General features: G+C 42.6%; 1 protein-coding gene across 1 annotated transcript in view; it reads left to right on the top strand.

Annotated features, from left to right (window-relative positions):
• The window catches only part of BOD1L1 (biorientation of chromosomes in cell division 1 like 1), a 38,878-nt gene extending 26,718 nt beyond the window's left edge, over positions 1 to 12,160 (top strand). The window contains exons 14-25 of the mRNA XM_053402134.1: positions 33 to 117; positions 294 to 373; positions 1,173 to 1,257; positions 2,710 to 2,777; positions 3,535 to 3,610; positions 3,689 to 3,723; positions 5,319 to 5,367; positions 6,297 to 6,325; positions 7,706 to 7,790; positions 8,212 to 8,401; positions 10,616 to 10,756; positions 10,852 to 12,160. Of these exons, the coding sequence (XP_053258109.1) occupies positions 33 to 117; positions 294 to 373; positions 1,173 to 1,257; positions 2,710 to 2,777; positions 3,535 to 3,610; positions 3,689 to 3,723; positions 5,319 to 5,367; positions 6,297 to 6,325; positions 7,706 to 7,790; positions 8,212 to 8,401; positions 10,616 to 10,756; positions 10,852 to 10,960 (1,032 nt within the window). The 3' untranslated portion in view covers positions 10,961 to 12,160. The remainder of the gene's footprint in view (positions 1 to 32; positions 118 to 293; positions 374 to 1,172; positions 1,258 to 2,709; positions 2,778 to 3,534; positions 3,611 to 3,688; positions 3,724 to 5,318; positions 5,368 to 6,296; positions 6,326 to 7,705; positions 7,791 to 8,211; positions 8,402 to 10,615; positions 10,757 to 10,851) is intronic.
• The last annotated feature ends 3,059 nt before the right edge of the window (positions 12,161 to 15,219 follow it).

The following is a 15,219-nucleotide window of genomic DNA, read 5'->3' as shown; positions in this document are numbered from 1 at the left end:
ACTTTCTCATCTATTTCCTCTCCTCCTCTTAGTTGCAGGTAGAAATACCTGATCAGAAGGAAGAGAGCTTCATGCCAGAAACAGACAGACATCCTGGTATCGAAGAGGGTGAATCAGGTAGTTACAAATAAACTCTCCTACCTTGTTGTCTCTGGCAAACATTTGACTAGTTTGCATGAGATGGTTCGCAGGCCAATCTGATTTAGAAAAAAAATACGTACAAGGTTTCAGCACTCAGCACTGAAGACTAAGTCTTCAGAATTTTTTTTAAAAGGGTTAAATTTATTTTGCAGGTCATGGTCCAGTGTGTCAGATTTTGGGAGAAGAAGCTGAAGAAAGCCAGTATTTTGAAGCCAGAGCAGAATCTAATACGGTATACTTTAAATCTGTTTACAGATATATTACTTCTCAACATACTGCTTGAAATGCTTGCTCAAAGTCAACACAGCCCTAGCCACATTCCCCATAACGGGGGCAACAGCATCCATTAATTCTCATTACTGTCAATGCAATCAGTCGTGGAACGTAGGATCGAAAATGTAACAAAACAACAACATAAGCACTTCTCAGAGAATCTCTCGTCCCTTATAGACAGCTGCCTTGTTGTAGCTTTCCTCAAAGTAAACTGCAAATGTGCTTCCTAGAAGACAGTTTTACCTTCAGCCTTTTCCATGACGTCTCTTTTCAAACCAGCTTTAGGGTCGTAGTTTGGATTGACATATTTACTGACAGATGAGCATTTTCTTTAAATTCTTTCGTGATTTATAGTAGTTTCAGAGATAATTAAAGACCGTGCAGCTGGTATTTTCTCTAGAGATTAATTTCCATGGTGCTTGGGCAAGCTATAGTTTCTCCCACTCCAGTCGCTCACCCATCTGATAGGCTTTCTCGATTCCACATCAGCTAACAATCCACCCAGAGCATGTAGGAGGAATTAATCCCATGTTGCATGTGTTACGCAGAGAGAAGAAGGACAGATAAACTTTGCTGTCAAGTCACCACTTAATTACACCTTTTGGAAGCTTTTTGGAAGGAGAAACGGCTTATCAGTTATTTCTGTCAGAATAATTTACGTAACTATTGTGGTGGCGACCTTTAAATGTAGTAGTTCACAATGCCGTTCTGTTGGTACTACAGCACGCAGTATTTTAACATGTTTTATAATTTCATAGGAAACAACTTCCAGGGACTCAGAAGATACCCTTGAAGGTGATGCCAAGTCTCTGCAACCTTCATCAGAAACTGTAAAAGGAAAAGGTAACATCAGAGTTACAGAATTTTCCTGAAAGGGTTAGAAGACACCTTTCATTTTTTGGGAGGGACCAATGAAAGCCTTTGTTGGTGTTGGGTTGGCAACCCCAGTTCTTTTCTCTTTTTTGGCCAATTAATTTTTATAAGTTTTCCAAATTTTTAACAAACTACAGTGGTACCTCGCAAGACGAATGCCTCGTAAGACGAAAAACTCGCAAGATGAAAGAGTTTTTCGTTTTTAGAGTTGCTTCGCAAGACGAATTTCCCTATGGCCTTTGCTACTCACAGTAAAATGCTTTTTCTTAATTTCTAATACTTTTCCATCCATTCCTATTTCCATCGACTGTGCATGTTCAATTTCTGCTTAAACTTTTCTCTATTTTCCTAATTAATCAAATAGAGTTAATCTTCCTTTATCAATCCATATAAATCATTAATCATAATTTTAAATCATATTTTTTCCAGTATAACTTAGTCATCCTGTCTTTACACATTTGCAACATTCTGATTAACAGTACTCAAGTTTTACAGACCTCACAAACATCTCCTGGTCCACCTTGTTATGCAGTTCCCTTTTCAGAAAACAGACAACCCCAGCTCCAAAGAACCTCCTTCCTGCTGAATGGAGAATAGTCCACCCGTGTCTGGACTACAGTCTAGTGAATAAGTAGAACTGCTGCTCCTGTGTACAGTCAGACCTCGGTTTTCGGATGTCTCAGCTGCCGAACATTTTGGAAGCCTAACGCCAAAATCCCGGAAGTGAATGCTTCCGTTTTCTAATGCCCCTCAAAAGCCAAACAGCTTCCAAGGCATGTTTCTCAATTTTCCCCATTGAACTTGCTGGCGCCCCTTTGAGCCTCGGTTTTCAAATGTTTTGGAAGTCGAATGGACTTCCAGAACGGATTACGTTGAAAAACTGAGGTTCCACTATATTAAGCAAATATCCTGTTCCCTTGCATACCTACCCCGTAGAACAGGAGTAGGCAACCTAAGGCCCGGGGGCCGGATGCAGCCCATTTGCCTTCTCAATCCGGCCCCTGGACGGTTCGGGAATCAGCGTGTTTTTACATGAGTAGAATGTGTCATTTTATTTAAAATGCCTCTCTGGGTTATTTGTGGGGCATAGGAATTCCCCATATATGAAATCCAGCCCACCACATGGTCTGACGGATGGTGGACTGACCCACGGCTGAAAAAGGTTGCTGATCCCTGCCATAGAAGCACAGGTGTATACAGTGATACATGATGCAGCAAACTGTAGGATAGGTTATAGCAGCTGCATATTCGTTGATGTTTATCTAGATTGTCAAAGAAGTCGAAATGATGGGGTGTGCTGCAAGTGAAAACCAGGCGATGTACAATTCAGAGGAAGTCACTGGTTTAAGCAATTGCTCAAAAATGATGGTGGGGATTTAATTTGTGTTTTTTTAAAAAATTAAAAAACGTTTTTTCCTGCAGATGAGATTGTTGGCAAAGCGGATATCTGTGAAAAGTCAGATGAGAAATCCAGTGTAAATCCTGTTGAGGCAAGTAACATGGCCTATTCTGATAGTTATTTGAAAGTATACTTTCCTGATGGATGGCTGGTGAAGGGAAGGGAAGGGAAGATCTCCCAGGATGGGAGGCTGGGAGAAGAAAGGGAGGAGAGAATTTGCTGAATTCTGAGAGAAGTACCCAGTAAGCCGAGTTGCTTCAACCAGAACTAATCCTGTATTCTGTATATATTCTGAAGTGCATGTTGGAATGGTCGTGAGCACTTTTATCTGGAAAGTGCCTCACTAATTGGTCCAAGCAGGCTACTGGGGGCTGTAATAAACTGCAAACCACTCAGAATAGCTCCACTGGTTGACCTTGACACAAATACTAAGTAATTATTATCATTGTGAATAATGTTAGTGCACACCGGAGCTTATAAATGGTTTAACTTTCCTTGGCTATTAAGAATCCATCCCAGCCAAAGGTTTTGATTTCAATGGGAGAGGAGACTTTAGCGGATTTGTAACTCTCCACTGAAATAGCAAAACTTAAAAGAAAATGTTTGACTTAGTCTATGGTGTGTGAGAGCGGTTGGGAAAGACACGCTATCACAATGCAACTATTATGTGAAGAATCACTATTTCTGGGCATGTTGTGTTAGTTTTGTGAGCACTAGTCAGTGAAATCTTACACAGCAATAAACTGGTTAATCCTTTAATGTAACACAAGACTCTTTGTTCATAATCCAATTGCCTTAGTGGACACTTTGAGTTGACTTAAACAACATTTGTTTGTCCTTTTGTTTAGGAAAAAAAGCAAGTACCAGTTAAGCGGAAAAGAGGAAGACCCCGTAAATATCCTATTGAAATAATGGCACTGCTTGGTAAGTACAGTGCTGCGTCACCATGGAAAATGTACTTCAGCATTTCATTAAACTCAGGAGGTTTCTTCTTCCTTTCAGGTCAAGTTTCAGAAGCTGACTCAAGAACTGGAAATGTAAGCATTTGGATGGATATTCTGTTTGGATGCTCACATATTGTGGGATTGCTGGCTCTCTGTGGAACAGTTTTATACTTTTTTCAATGGCAATAGCACAACATTGGCCAGGATCCCATGGGCTATTAAGCTGGTTCCCTGAGCTCAAGGCATTACCCTTGTTTTCTCCCACACTATAGCGGATTATTTTTTAAATGGAGGGGACCTTCAAAAATAGTTGTGATATTCAGATAACTCGAGATTTCCAGTGGGTTGGTGCAGATTTCCTTTTTTTGTCACCTGCCTTGGAGGTCTGTTGTCAGGCCAGGAAGGCAGCATATAAATAACTAGATGAAATACCTTGCCTGAATCTTAAGTAGTTCTATGGATCAGAGCCCTTTCCTTTGTAAAACGCATATATGTGTGTGTGTGTGTGTGTGTATTAATCTGTGCACTCATATGTCATATTCATTTCAATGTACTAGTCATCAAATTAGGTATCATGTGACAACCTGGACAATTTTGTATTTTCTTCATGCTATTATTTTTATATCCCTCACTTTCTCCCAAAGGCACCCAACACATCAGTAACAATATCATTAAAAACAGTTGAAAAGCAATCAGGTTCTCTCACTCCATTATTTCAGGGTTGCCAGTATCTTTCATCCACCAAATGGCTGGGAAAACAGGAATGTTTTTAAATTCCTCCTGAAAGCCAGTAATGAGGAAGAAGGAGAAACCTCACTCGGCAGGGCAGTCCACAAATGGGCACTGACATGGTCAGCCCCCAGTGGAGGCACCAACGCCGTGTTTGCCTGTTTGCCATAAGGCATGAAATCTCTGTGGGAGGAAGGCATAACTGCTACTGCATAAAAGAACTTTTAAACTGGGGGTATGAATTGGCCCAGAACATGTCATATACTGGATCACTGCAGCACTTAGTGATTGGCAGCTGAACGTGTGAGCTTCATTGAAAGCAGTGGTTTTAAAATGTTTGCCAGCTTACAGAAAAGTCAACTGTAGATTTCATGGCAAAGCCAGGTTTGTTGTTGTGTGATCTGAGAAATGGTCTTGAGTTGTAAAATGTACTGCATATTAGATTTTTGCGGGTCTTTGGACCATAACAAAGAATGTGCTTGTGCATATTAGATTATTTTATTTTTATTTGCATTAACTGAAGAAACAGCATAGCCCTCTTCAGGACTTATCACCTTAAGAGAGAACGCATGTGGAGATTAAATTCAAATACGCACCATTCACCCTGCCCCCACCCAGAGGCACCTGAGTTTTTTGGCACTTTCACACAGTAGAGAGCCTTGCATATCTGCGGAGGCCACTCATGGGACTAGGAATCTTGATCTTCCAGGGTTCCCACTCTTGCAAGGAGCCTCCATAGATCTGCAAAGCTCTGTGCTGCAGAAATGCACTGTCAATGTCTGAAGGAGTCAGGAGACATGTGGCTTCATTTGGGGTGGGGTGGGAGAAACATCTGTCCTCACAACCCTATTCAGTGGTGTTTTCTCTTTGGGTGATAAGACCTAAACAGGGCCTGAACGTGTTTTAATTTTTCTAATCCTGCACTATAGAAATATACTGCTATTTTTGTTTTTAATTAGATGCAGCAGTCTTCAGGTTCTAGCAGTAGACAGATGATTACTCCAAAAGGTAATTATTCCAAAAAAAAATTCTCTTTGGAAAGGAAGAAAGAGTGGAAAGGATGAGGTGCATCTGTAACTCAGCCATTTTTCTTGAAAGAGTTACTACTCGAAAAATTCAGATATAGCCTTATACAGTGGTACCTCTGGTTACGAACTTAATTCATTCCAAAGGTCCGTTCTTAAGCTGAAACCGTTCTTATCCTGAGGCATGCTTTCGCTAATGGGGCCTCCCGCTGTGTGCGTACGTCCAGCACGCAATTTCCGTTCGTATCCTGGGGCAAAGTTGGCAACCAGGAGCAGCTACTTCCGGGTTAGCAGACTGCATAACCTGAAGCATTCGTAACCAGAGGTACCACTCTATAAACTCTTGTGGATCTACAAAACAATGGTGCATGCAAAGACCTTCCCCTGTCTATTTCAAAGGTGAGTAAAACACTTTGTCCAGCTTCCAAGTGGACTGATTTCAGTGGCATTGACATGGATGCCAGAGATTTCCCACTTCTGTGAGTAGGGCAGTTTAGGGCGCTTGGGTCAAATGGCAAAGTAACCCTGGTGACTCACTGCTTCATACACTGTTCCAGTAAGATTTTGAAGCGAAGCAACTGCATGATTTACTCAGGCTGCTGGCATGGGAAGTAACCAATTGCATCCACCTTTTTACCAGATTGTAGCATTTACAACTAACATCAAGCATTTCAAAATCTTGAGCTGCCTTCCGTTCGCCATTGGTTGACATCTCTGCCAGAAATAACTTAATTTTTGCTTTATTATGCTGTGGCGAATTTTAGAAAGAAATCCTTTTTTTTTTTTTTTTAGTTCCTTGGTCATTTAAGTTTAATTTAAACTTCATACGAAAAGTGATGGTTATAACAGTTTGTGTGTTCAGAGTTGCAATTTATGTAGAGTTCTTAACACATTTTTTTCTTCCTTTTTTAGTCAAAGGTTCATTGAATGAGAGAAACAAAGTAAGTTCAAGATCTTTTAGTGCAAATTGTTTTCCACTTTGATCCTAAAAATGTTTGATTTTTGTGGAGTTGTATAATTTACCTTAGGGTCATTTCTCTAATGAAAACTGTTTCATTGGAATTGAGTTACTGAATGAAACCAAGGCCCATCGTTTCCAGGTTTCTGTCTTCCAGCATAATGAAACAATATGCCTCTGGGTGCTTATGAGTAGGGCATAAAAGGAAGGCATCCTCCATCCTCAGTCCTTAGAATTTTTCAATCCTTGATACATTGCGTCTGAATGTAAAGGCTCAAATTAAGTTGCTGGCAATATCAGTGCTCACACTGACACCTGAAAAAATATAGATGAGGCAAATGGAGTCTTGGTTCCTTGGAGATCAGGAGACAACATTTCTTTTACCTTGCTCCTAGAAAATCTTGCTCGTTCCTAGGTTTTGTAATACAGTGGCACCTTGGTTCTCAAACTTAATCCATTCCGGAAGTCCGTTCCAAAACCAAGACAAGCTTTCCAATATAAAGTAATGCAAAATGGATTAATCTGTTCCAGACTTTTAAAACAACCCCTAAAAGAGCAATTTAACATGAATTTTACCATCTTAACGAGACCGTGGATCCATAAAATGAAAGCAATAATCAGTGTACTGTACTATAAAATAAATAAGACAGTATTGTAGTTGATAAAAATTTAAATTACAATTTTTTCTTACCTGCACTGATGATAGTCATTGTTGGGGGGGGGGGGGCTTTTATTCATTTCCGCAATCACGCAATCGATCAGTAGCTGAACTGGGTTCCACACAGTCACAAAAACAAATTAACCAAAAAAGCCTCAGAAACCAAAACTCAAAACAAATAGCAAAAACAAGAGCGCCAAATTTAATCCAGTCTGGAAGTGCGTTTGACTTGTGAAATGTTTGAAAACCAAGGCGCAGCTTTTGATTGGTGCAGGCTCCCCAGAAACAGTAGCCGACAGCCGCATTAGATGTTTGGCTTCCGAAAAACGTTTGCAACCAGAATGCTTACTTCCGGGTTTTTGGCATTTGGGAACCAAGGCGTTTGAGTACCAAGGTACCACTATATGCCTGATACGCCTGATCATGGGTAGCAGTTATTCAGCAGTTTGTCATCTATGAGCTTTTCTAATTCTTAAAAAACACAAATTAAAAATCCGCATCTTGTTGCATGTTTCCCCTAAGTGACGTATGTATTTTGTGAACAAGTACATAAATAGAGTGTGCTGCAATATGTTCCTCTCCTCTCTGTACTGTCAATAAATTTATAAGCCCTCTTATGAGTTCCCCTTGTCTTTTTTTCCTCAGCCAGAAGCCCTGTATGCTTTCAATTTCTTTACTGTTTCCCCCTTTACTTCCAACTATTAGGAAGCTAAAGAAGGGGAGGCAGAGGTGGCTGTGCGTCGAAGGGGAAGGAAGCCCAAACGACCTCTAATTCCATCAGAGGAAACAGGTAAAACATGGAGGTTCTGCTTCTCTTAACTTTTTCTATTGTTTAAGGTGCATGTTAGCTTATACAAATATCAGTTTTATTATCCTTTATTCGTCGAGGGGAAAATCATTGGGTTATGGCTAAAGTAAATATTATGGGGAAATGTGCAAATTGCTGTAATCTTATGTCAGGAGTGGTACATCCCAGCTGCTTGCCTACAACCTCTTGGGTTTTCTATGAATTCTGGCTGTGAACTAAAGAAGTAAACTATTGTAAATGTTTTTGGAGAGATTTTAAACAAGTATGCATTAAAATGCTACGGAAATGGAAAATTACTTACTCCACTCACGGGGTCCATTTAGAATTCACCTTCTAAAGTAAGTATCCATATCCCTTCTGGAGGCTTGGGTGGAAATTTGAGTGTGTTTATAAAATTTTGTAGGGAAGGACACACTTGAGCCAGACAAAAAACGTCTGAAACTAACACTTGCTGTTGAAGAGGAGACAAAAGACAAAGATGAAAACAAGGAGAGTGGCGATAACGGAGAGGAGGACAGTGACAACAGTGATGATGCTGACGAAATGCATTCAGGGGCCACAACACGGTCAGCCTCAAGATTGGAAGCACAAAGGTAACGTTGGCTCTGCAGAGACTTTTGCTCAGCTGTTGCTTATGGAAAAAATGATGAGACTTTCTATGTATTCCATATTCATACTTTTATTTTATTGCTAAATTATTCTAGCCAGCCTGCTTCTTCAGGAAGCAAATTTGTCTTACAACCTTCCCTCCCTTGGTGATCTCGTAGCATCTTGGGTGCATATATTTTTACAGTTAAGTGGTGTATAATTTTTTTGAAATAAATAAATGTATTCTAGACCCATGAAGGCTTCACGTCTAGCAATCCAAACTTTATTGCAGAAACTGACTCCCTGGGAGAGGTTTTGCCACATTATTAGTTTTTGACTAATAATGTGTCTCTTTCCCCACCTCTCTGTCTCACTCACATGTGTGGATGCACACACTGGAGGATACATTAGCTAAGGGACCCAAGGGCCATCTAGTCCAAGCCCTGCAATCCAGGAATCTCTACCAAAGCATCCAATCTCTGCTTAAAAACCTCCAGTGAATGAGAGCCCACACCTCCCGAGAGAGTTCGTTCCACTTTCGAACAGTGCTTACCGTCAGAAAGTTCTTCCTGATGTTTAGTTAGAATCTCCTTTTCTTATAACTTGAAGCCATTGTTTGGGGGCCTACCCTCCAGAGCAGGAGAAAACAAGCTTTGTTCCATCTCTTATGTGACAGCCCGTGATTAGAGGAGACTGAGAGGAGATACGATCACCATCTTCAAATATATCAAGGCTAAACATACTCAGCTCCATCAACCGTTCCTCATAAGGCTTGGTTTCCAGACCCCTGTTCATCTTGGTTGCCCTCCTCTGCACACATTCCAGCTTATCAATATCCTTCTTAAATTGTGGTGCCCAGTATCAGCAGTTCCACATTAAAATCATTCCTACTCCACAGTAGGAATGGACCATGTTGTATAATAGGAAATTTATATAACCAAACACTGATGGCAGTTCTGTTAGGTCAAAAGAAAAGGCCTGGAGATCACACCCTTTGCACCTGAAGGTCTCAGGCTCAGGCCCCAGCAGCTTCAGTTAAAAGGATATCTAGCAACAAGGCTTACAAAGTCGCAATCATCATTTTATTTGTATGCCATCTTTCCATAGTTAAAACCATGCTCAAGGCAGCTTACAACATGAAAATATTTACAGTTACAAAAGGAGTCGTAAACAAAAAACATCAAAAAGTACACAATAAAATCAAGCCATTTTCACATAAATCATCAGGTCTAAAAATAAAGATACTAAAAATAATATCAATAACAGCAACAGAAGCCCCCTAAACAATACCCCAGCCCAACAGTCTGTTCAGCAGTCTCAGCTTTTGCAGCTAGAGTCAGTCCGGGCCCTGCCTTCCCAGGCCAGGTGGGAAAAGGGCCAGCAAGGCAGGAATCCGGTCTTCCAGGACTTATAGCCAAGATGGTCAGCTCAGCTCAGACCTGAGAGAGTCAGTGCCTGTACTGAGTTACCGTGCCCTATAGGACGCACTTTTTCCTATCCAAAAATGAAGGGGAAATGTGTGTGCGTCCTATGGGGCGAGTGCAGGCTTTCGCTGAAGCCTGGAGAGCGAGAGGGGTCGGTGCGCACCGACCCCTCTCGCTCTCCAGGCTTCGCGCAGCTCTCCGCAAGCCGTGGGAGCCCAGCGCTGGGCTCCCACGGCTTGCGGAGAGCTGCCTGTTCTGGGGGCTGGGGTCGGGGGAAGCTCGGGCTTCCCGTGCCCCAGCCCCACGCCTGGGGGGGGAATAATTTTCCCCCCTTTATTCCCCCCCCCCAAAAAAAACTAGGTGCGTCCTATGGGCCGGTGCGCCCTATAGGGCGAAAAATACAGTAAATGGACTAGTGGATGGAATCTGTTTAAGGCAGCTTCCTATGTTAGCATAAGGGACCAATTTAGAAGCAGAGGGCTGTGCAAGCTCAACTCTGCCTGCCTACCACTTCCCCACTCCAAACCACCACCGCCCTCTTTCTCCCTCTGCTAGGATTCAGGTCCTTGCTTGTGATCAAAACAGAGACTTAGCAGTCCGACTGGCACATTTAACTTCAGAAAGCAGAATACCTCAATCCCAACATGAGACTGCCGAGTATTGCTACTTGCTTTTGAATGGCCAGTGTAAGAGTGTCTCTGAAAGCACAGATTCATTTTTAATTTTTGTGCTACTTTATTATATTTGTTAGGTAACCCGTCCTGTTTACATATGCTTATCTGCTCATTTTTTCAGAAAGCAGCCCAGCAAGCCCACAACACGAGCCACATCTAAAAATCAAAGCCCTGGTGCAGTTCCTCCTCCAAACCATCGAAAGTTAGCAGGGAGAAAGCAGTCACCTGCCGTTGCAAAATCCAGTAAATCTCCTGGGGCACAGTAAGTATGGAAATGAAAGCCACTTCTAGCTTGTGAATATCTCTACGCCGTCTTCTCCAGAGTAATTTCACCGTGCTTTTTGGTTTGTTTTTCAGTTCAAGGTTACAGCCCACCAAGCGCAAAAGAGAAGCCAGTCCCATGGTGTCGCCTAAGAAAAGTCACCAGAGGGGTGATGAACCTGAGGCGAAGAAGTCCAAGCGATAGTTTTGCCCCACGCCAGACAAATGGGGAAGGGAAAACAAACAAACTCTCCTCTGCTTCTTTGTAAAACAAAGAGGCTTTGCATGCGCTTGTTTCCAAGGTATAACATGTTACCTATGTAACATATTTAAACAGCTTTATACACTATTTGTTTATGCAGAAGTCTATAAGCATTGCAAAAGTTTACTTTGAACCTCAAGTCAGGATGGTCGAGAGTGACTCGCTGATGCTTCCAATCTGTTCATCACCAGTGGCCTCTTAATGACACCCTTTGTACATAAGCCACATATTTTAAAGAAGAATGTATTTTACTGCGTATGAACTTAATCAAACAGCAAAGACTGTTCTGCGGGCTGTTCTGATGTTATCTTACGTTGGTCATTTTAACTGGATTCTTAAATGTTGTGCAGCCATCATTAGCATTGTCTAGGGCGCGGGAAGGGACTCCTTTTCAGTGAACTCAACAAATCTCTGATTAACTGGCAAAGTACTTCCCTGCATGTATTCAAGTCAAGTAGAATTAGTATAAGGGGGAGACTTTACTTTCTTTCCTCACACTCGTGGCTTTCTGTATGGTAAAAGTTTAAAAACTGCATTTACAGTGCTTAGTAAATGCACCCTATTCACTTGGAAATATATTATCATCTGTAAATTTTATCCCAGCGTCAAAGTAGTTAGAGTTCATTCAGATAGAACTAGACCCCTTCAGCTGAAACAGTGGAAACTGTCTCATTTTGAAGCTTCTAAATGTTTTTCTCTCAGTATTTCTCTTTTTCAATTGAAACACTGAAATTAAAGTATCACCTTCAGGATTTAAAGATCTTCACCATTTATCTCACACTTTATATACTAGTATTAAAAGAGAATGTAGCCTGGCCCTGCTGCCAGAATCATTAGTATACTTACATTTTACGCTCACAAGAACAAATCTTCAAGTTCAGTTTCATGTAAAGTTTTGGGGTTTTTTTTAATTATTATCAGAATTTGTCTCTTGCAAGGATGTGGTAAGTTGCCAAATAACCTGAGATTATTTTAAAATGTTCATATTCATGTTTTATAACCAAATTCAGCATTCTATGTTTTTTAATTTGTTTTCTTTTCGTTTTGGGGACTTTTATTGTTGTAATGTGATTTTTTCTGTCAAATATTCTACTTCGTTTCTTACTGAATTTTTATATATAAATTATAAAACGTTTCCCAAAACTAGAGTCCTGTATTTTTTTTAAGTCGCTGGATTAACTTTTTCAATGGGTAAGAAAATTTTGTTACCCGTATTTTTCGCTCTATAACACGCACCTGACCATAACACACACATCGTTTTCAGAGGAGGAAAACAAGGGGGGGGGAATTCTGAATGAAACAGTGGATGTATCATTTTTGTGCCTCGTGCTGTGGCCACAGACATGTGATCTGATGGTGAATTTGGGGTGACCCAATGCAAAAATCCTGAGAATCCCTGTGAATCTGTGCTTTGTAACCACGTTTTTGCACCATTGCGGCCCCAGGCAACAGTGGGTGCGTGATTTTTTTAGTGCAGGCTGTAGCCATGGACATGCTATGTGATCTGATGGTGAATTTGGGGTGACCCAATGCAAAGATCCTGAGGATCCATGTGGATCCATTCTTTGTAACCATGTTTTTGCACCATTGCAGCCCAAGGCAACAGTGGGTGCGTGATTTTTTTGGTGCAGGCTGTAGCCATGGACATGCTATGTGATCTGATGGTGAATTTGGGGTGGCCCAATGCAAAGATCCTGAGGATCCCTGTGAATCTGTGCTTTGTAACCATGTTTTTGCACCATTGCAGCCCAAGGCAACAGTGGGTGCGTGATTTTTTTGGTGCAGGCTGTAGCCATGGACATGCTATGTGATCTGATGGTGAATTTGGGGTGACCCAATGCAAAGATCCTGAGGATTCATGTGGATCCATGCTTTGTAACCATGTTTTTGCACCATTGCAGCCCAAGGCAACAGTGGGTGCGTGATTTTTTTGGTGCAGGCTGTAGCCATGGACATGCTATGTGATCTGATGGTGAATTTGGGGTGACCCAATGCAAACAGCCTGAGGATCCATGTGGATCCATGCTTTGTAACCACGTTTTTGCACCATTGCTGCCCCAGGCAACAGTGGGTGCGTGATTTTTTTGGTGCAGGCTATAGCCATGGACATGTAATGTGATCTGATGATGAATTTGGGGTGACCCAATGCAAAGAGCCTGGGGATCCATGTGGATCCGTGCTTTGTAACCACGTTTTTGCACCATTGCTGCCCCAGGCAACAGTGGGTGCGTGATTTTTTTGGTGCAGGCTGTAGCCATGGACATGTAATGTGATCTGATGATGAATTTGGGGTGACCCAATGCAAAGAGCCTGAGGATCCTTGTGGATCCGTGCTTTGTAACCACGTTTTAAGTGGGGAGGGAAGGAAAAACACAGAAGGGACAAGGAGCACGAGAGGGGTGTGCAGAGAAGCAGCTGGCTAAGAATGCAGGAGAGGGATTAAACGAGAGGGAGGAAAGGAAGGCAAAAGTTTCCTCCCACCCACCCAAGCCAGCCCTCTCTCTCTCCCACCTGAATGTTTTCCGGCTGCCTGCAAGTCCCTAAAATGCTTCCCTGGACACAGCAGCACCGGAGCACGGAGTGGAATTAGAAGGAAGGACGCGATCCTTTCCTTTTCCCTCTGCTTGCCTGGAGGGGAGGGGATTTCCCTGCTCTTTGTTCCGTTTGAGCAAACAGCAACCGAAACAGAAGTGGGTGGGCAGTAAGACCCTGAGGCAGAATGCAGGAAAGCAACAGCTTCCTCTCTTCAGGCGTCTCTCCTCCCTGACGCGCGATTGGATTTTTGCCTGATTTTTGCCCCTGCACTCAGGCCAGTCAGCTCCAGGGACCACACATTCGCTCAATAACATGCACAGACATTTCCCATTACTTTTTAGGAGAAAAAACCTGTGTGTTATAGAGAGAAAAGTACGGTATGTTCAAAGGACACTATCCAAATGACATTTAACTCTCTTTAAAATTGGGAAATTGAGAAGCACAAGGTGTTCCTCCTCAGTTGAAATCACAGGGACTCAGTGGCACTTAGTGTTGGATGGTTTGTGCCCTTAATGTGTAGATTATTGTAAAAATGCACAAACAGACGAGAACAGAGAGCATCATGGTCATAGATTCTTCGGCACTGTTAATAAAAAAAATGGCAGATAAAGATGATTAGTGACATTATGGGGAGCAGCCACAGGTTTCATCCTCAGTCTCAGACTAAGACAGTCCTGCAGTTTTCAGCTTGGCCTTATCTATCACTCCCCCTGCTAATCCTTTGATTGGTTCAGATGCTAGGAGATCCTCCACACACCAGTTTGGGGGAAGTAACATCTGACCCAGCATATTTCTGAGCACTGTTTCCTGGAGCCGACATATACATGCACATGCAAAGCAAGTAGAAAGCCACAAAGTAACCCTGCCCCCAGTAAGACGGGGAAATGAGCACATCAGCTACCCAGGTGAGCTTCACTAAGTGAGCTTTACCATCTTTTGCCTACTGGCCTGCTGTTTCTTGTTCTTCTGCTGAAACTCCAGGTGCCTAAGTTGTTTGGCCTCTTAGAGATGACCTAGAGCTGCTGCATGCTCCTGTCTCTTGGGACAGGGCACTCAAATGCTGCATTGTATGGCAGGATTTGGGCTGGTTCTGATGCAAGTCAGCACAGAGACTTGAGCAGTAAAGTTGATTCTTTATTCAAGGAAATACAAACAGAGAAACCTACGGGCAAGACTGACCCCAGTAAAGCAGTTGACAGAACTGACGATCTGTGCCTCTCACTTCCCCCTAAGTCTCCTCCCCGGCCGGCTGTTTCCCCAGCAGTCTTGAGCTCCATTGGGGAGGAGGGCCCTGTGCTCTTTGCTCTGCTACATGCACTGCCCTGTGTGATCGAGACAAGGGAGGAGGGAATCTGAATACAGTATGACCCGCAGGCTCCTGTGAATCTGTTGCAGCCTCAGCCTCTACCTTCTCACTGGTCTATCCTACATCTGCAGTGCTTTCTGCCTCTGGGATGGGATTAGCCAGAGAAAGCGGGGGCTGGGGGTGGGCAAATGCAGTGGTCCTGGGTAAAAGGCTGTATGGTATGAGAGGGGCAAACCCAGCAAGGGGCACACAGCACAGTTGGGGGTTGTGCCATATGTGGCCGCTAACTAGGAGTTGTGATTGATGTATTAGCCAGCCCTCAGCCCTGACGATACTTCTTTTGAATGCCAGGTTGGTTTTA

The sequence above is a fragment of the Podarcis raffonei genome, chromosome 9, assembly GCF_027172205.1.
Source record: "Podarcis raffonei isolate rPodRaf1 chromosome 9, rPodRaf1.pri, whole genome shotgun sequence".
Taxonomy (NCBI): domain Eukaryota; kingdom Metazoa; phylum Chordata; class Lepidosauria; order Squamata; family Lacertidae; genus Podarcis; species Podarcis raffonei.
This window is presented reverse-complemented; position numbering and strand designations above follow the sequence as displayed.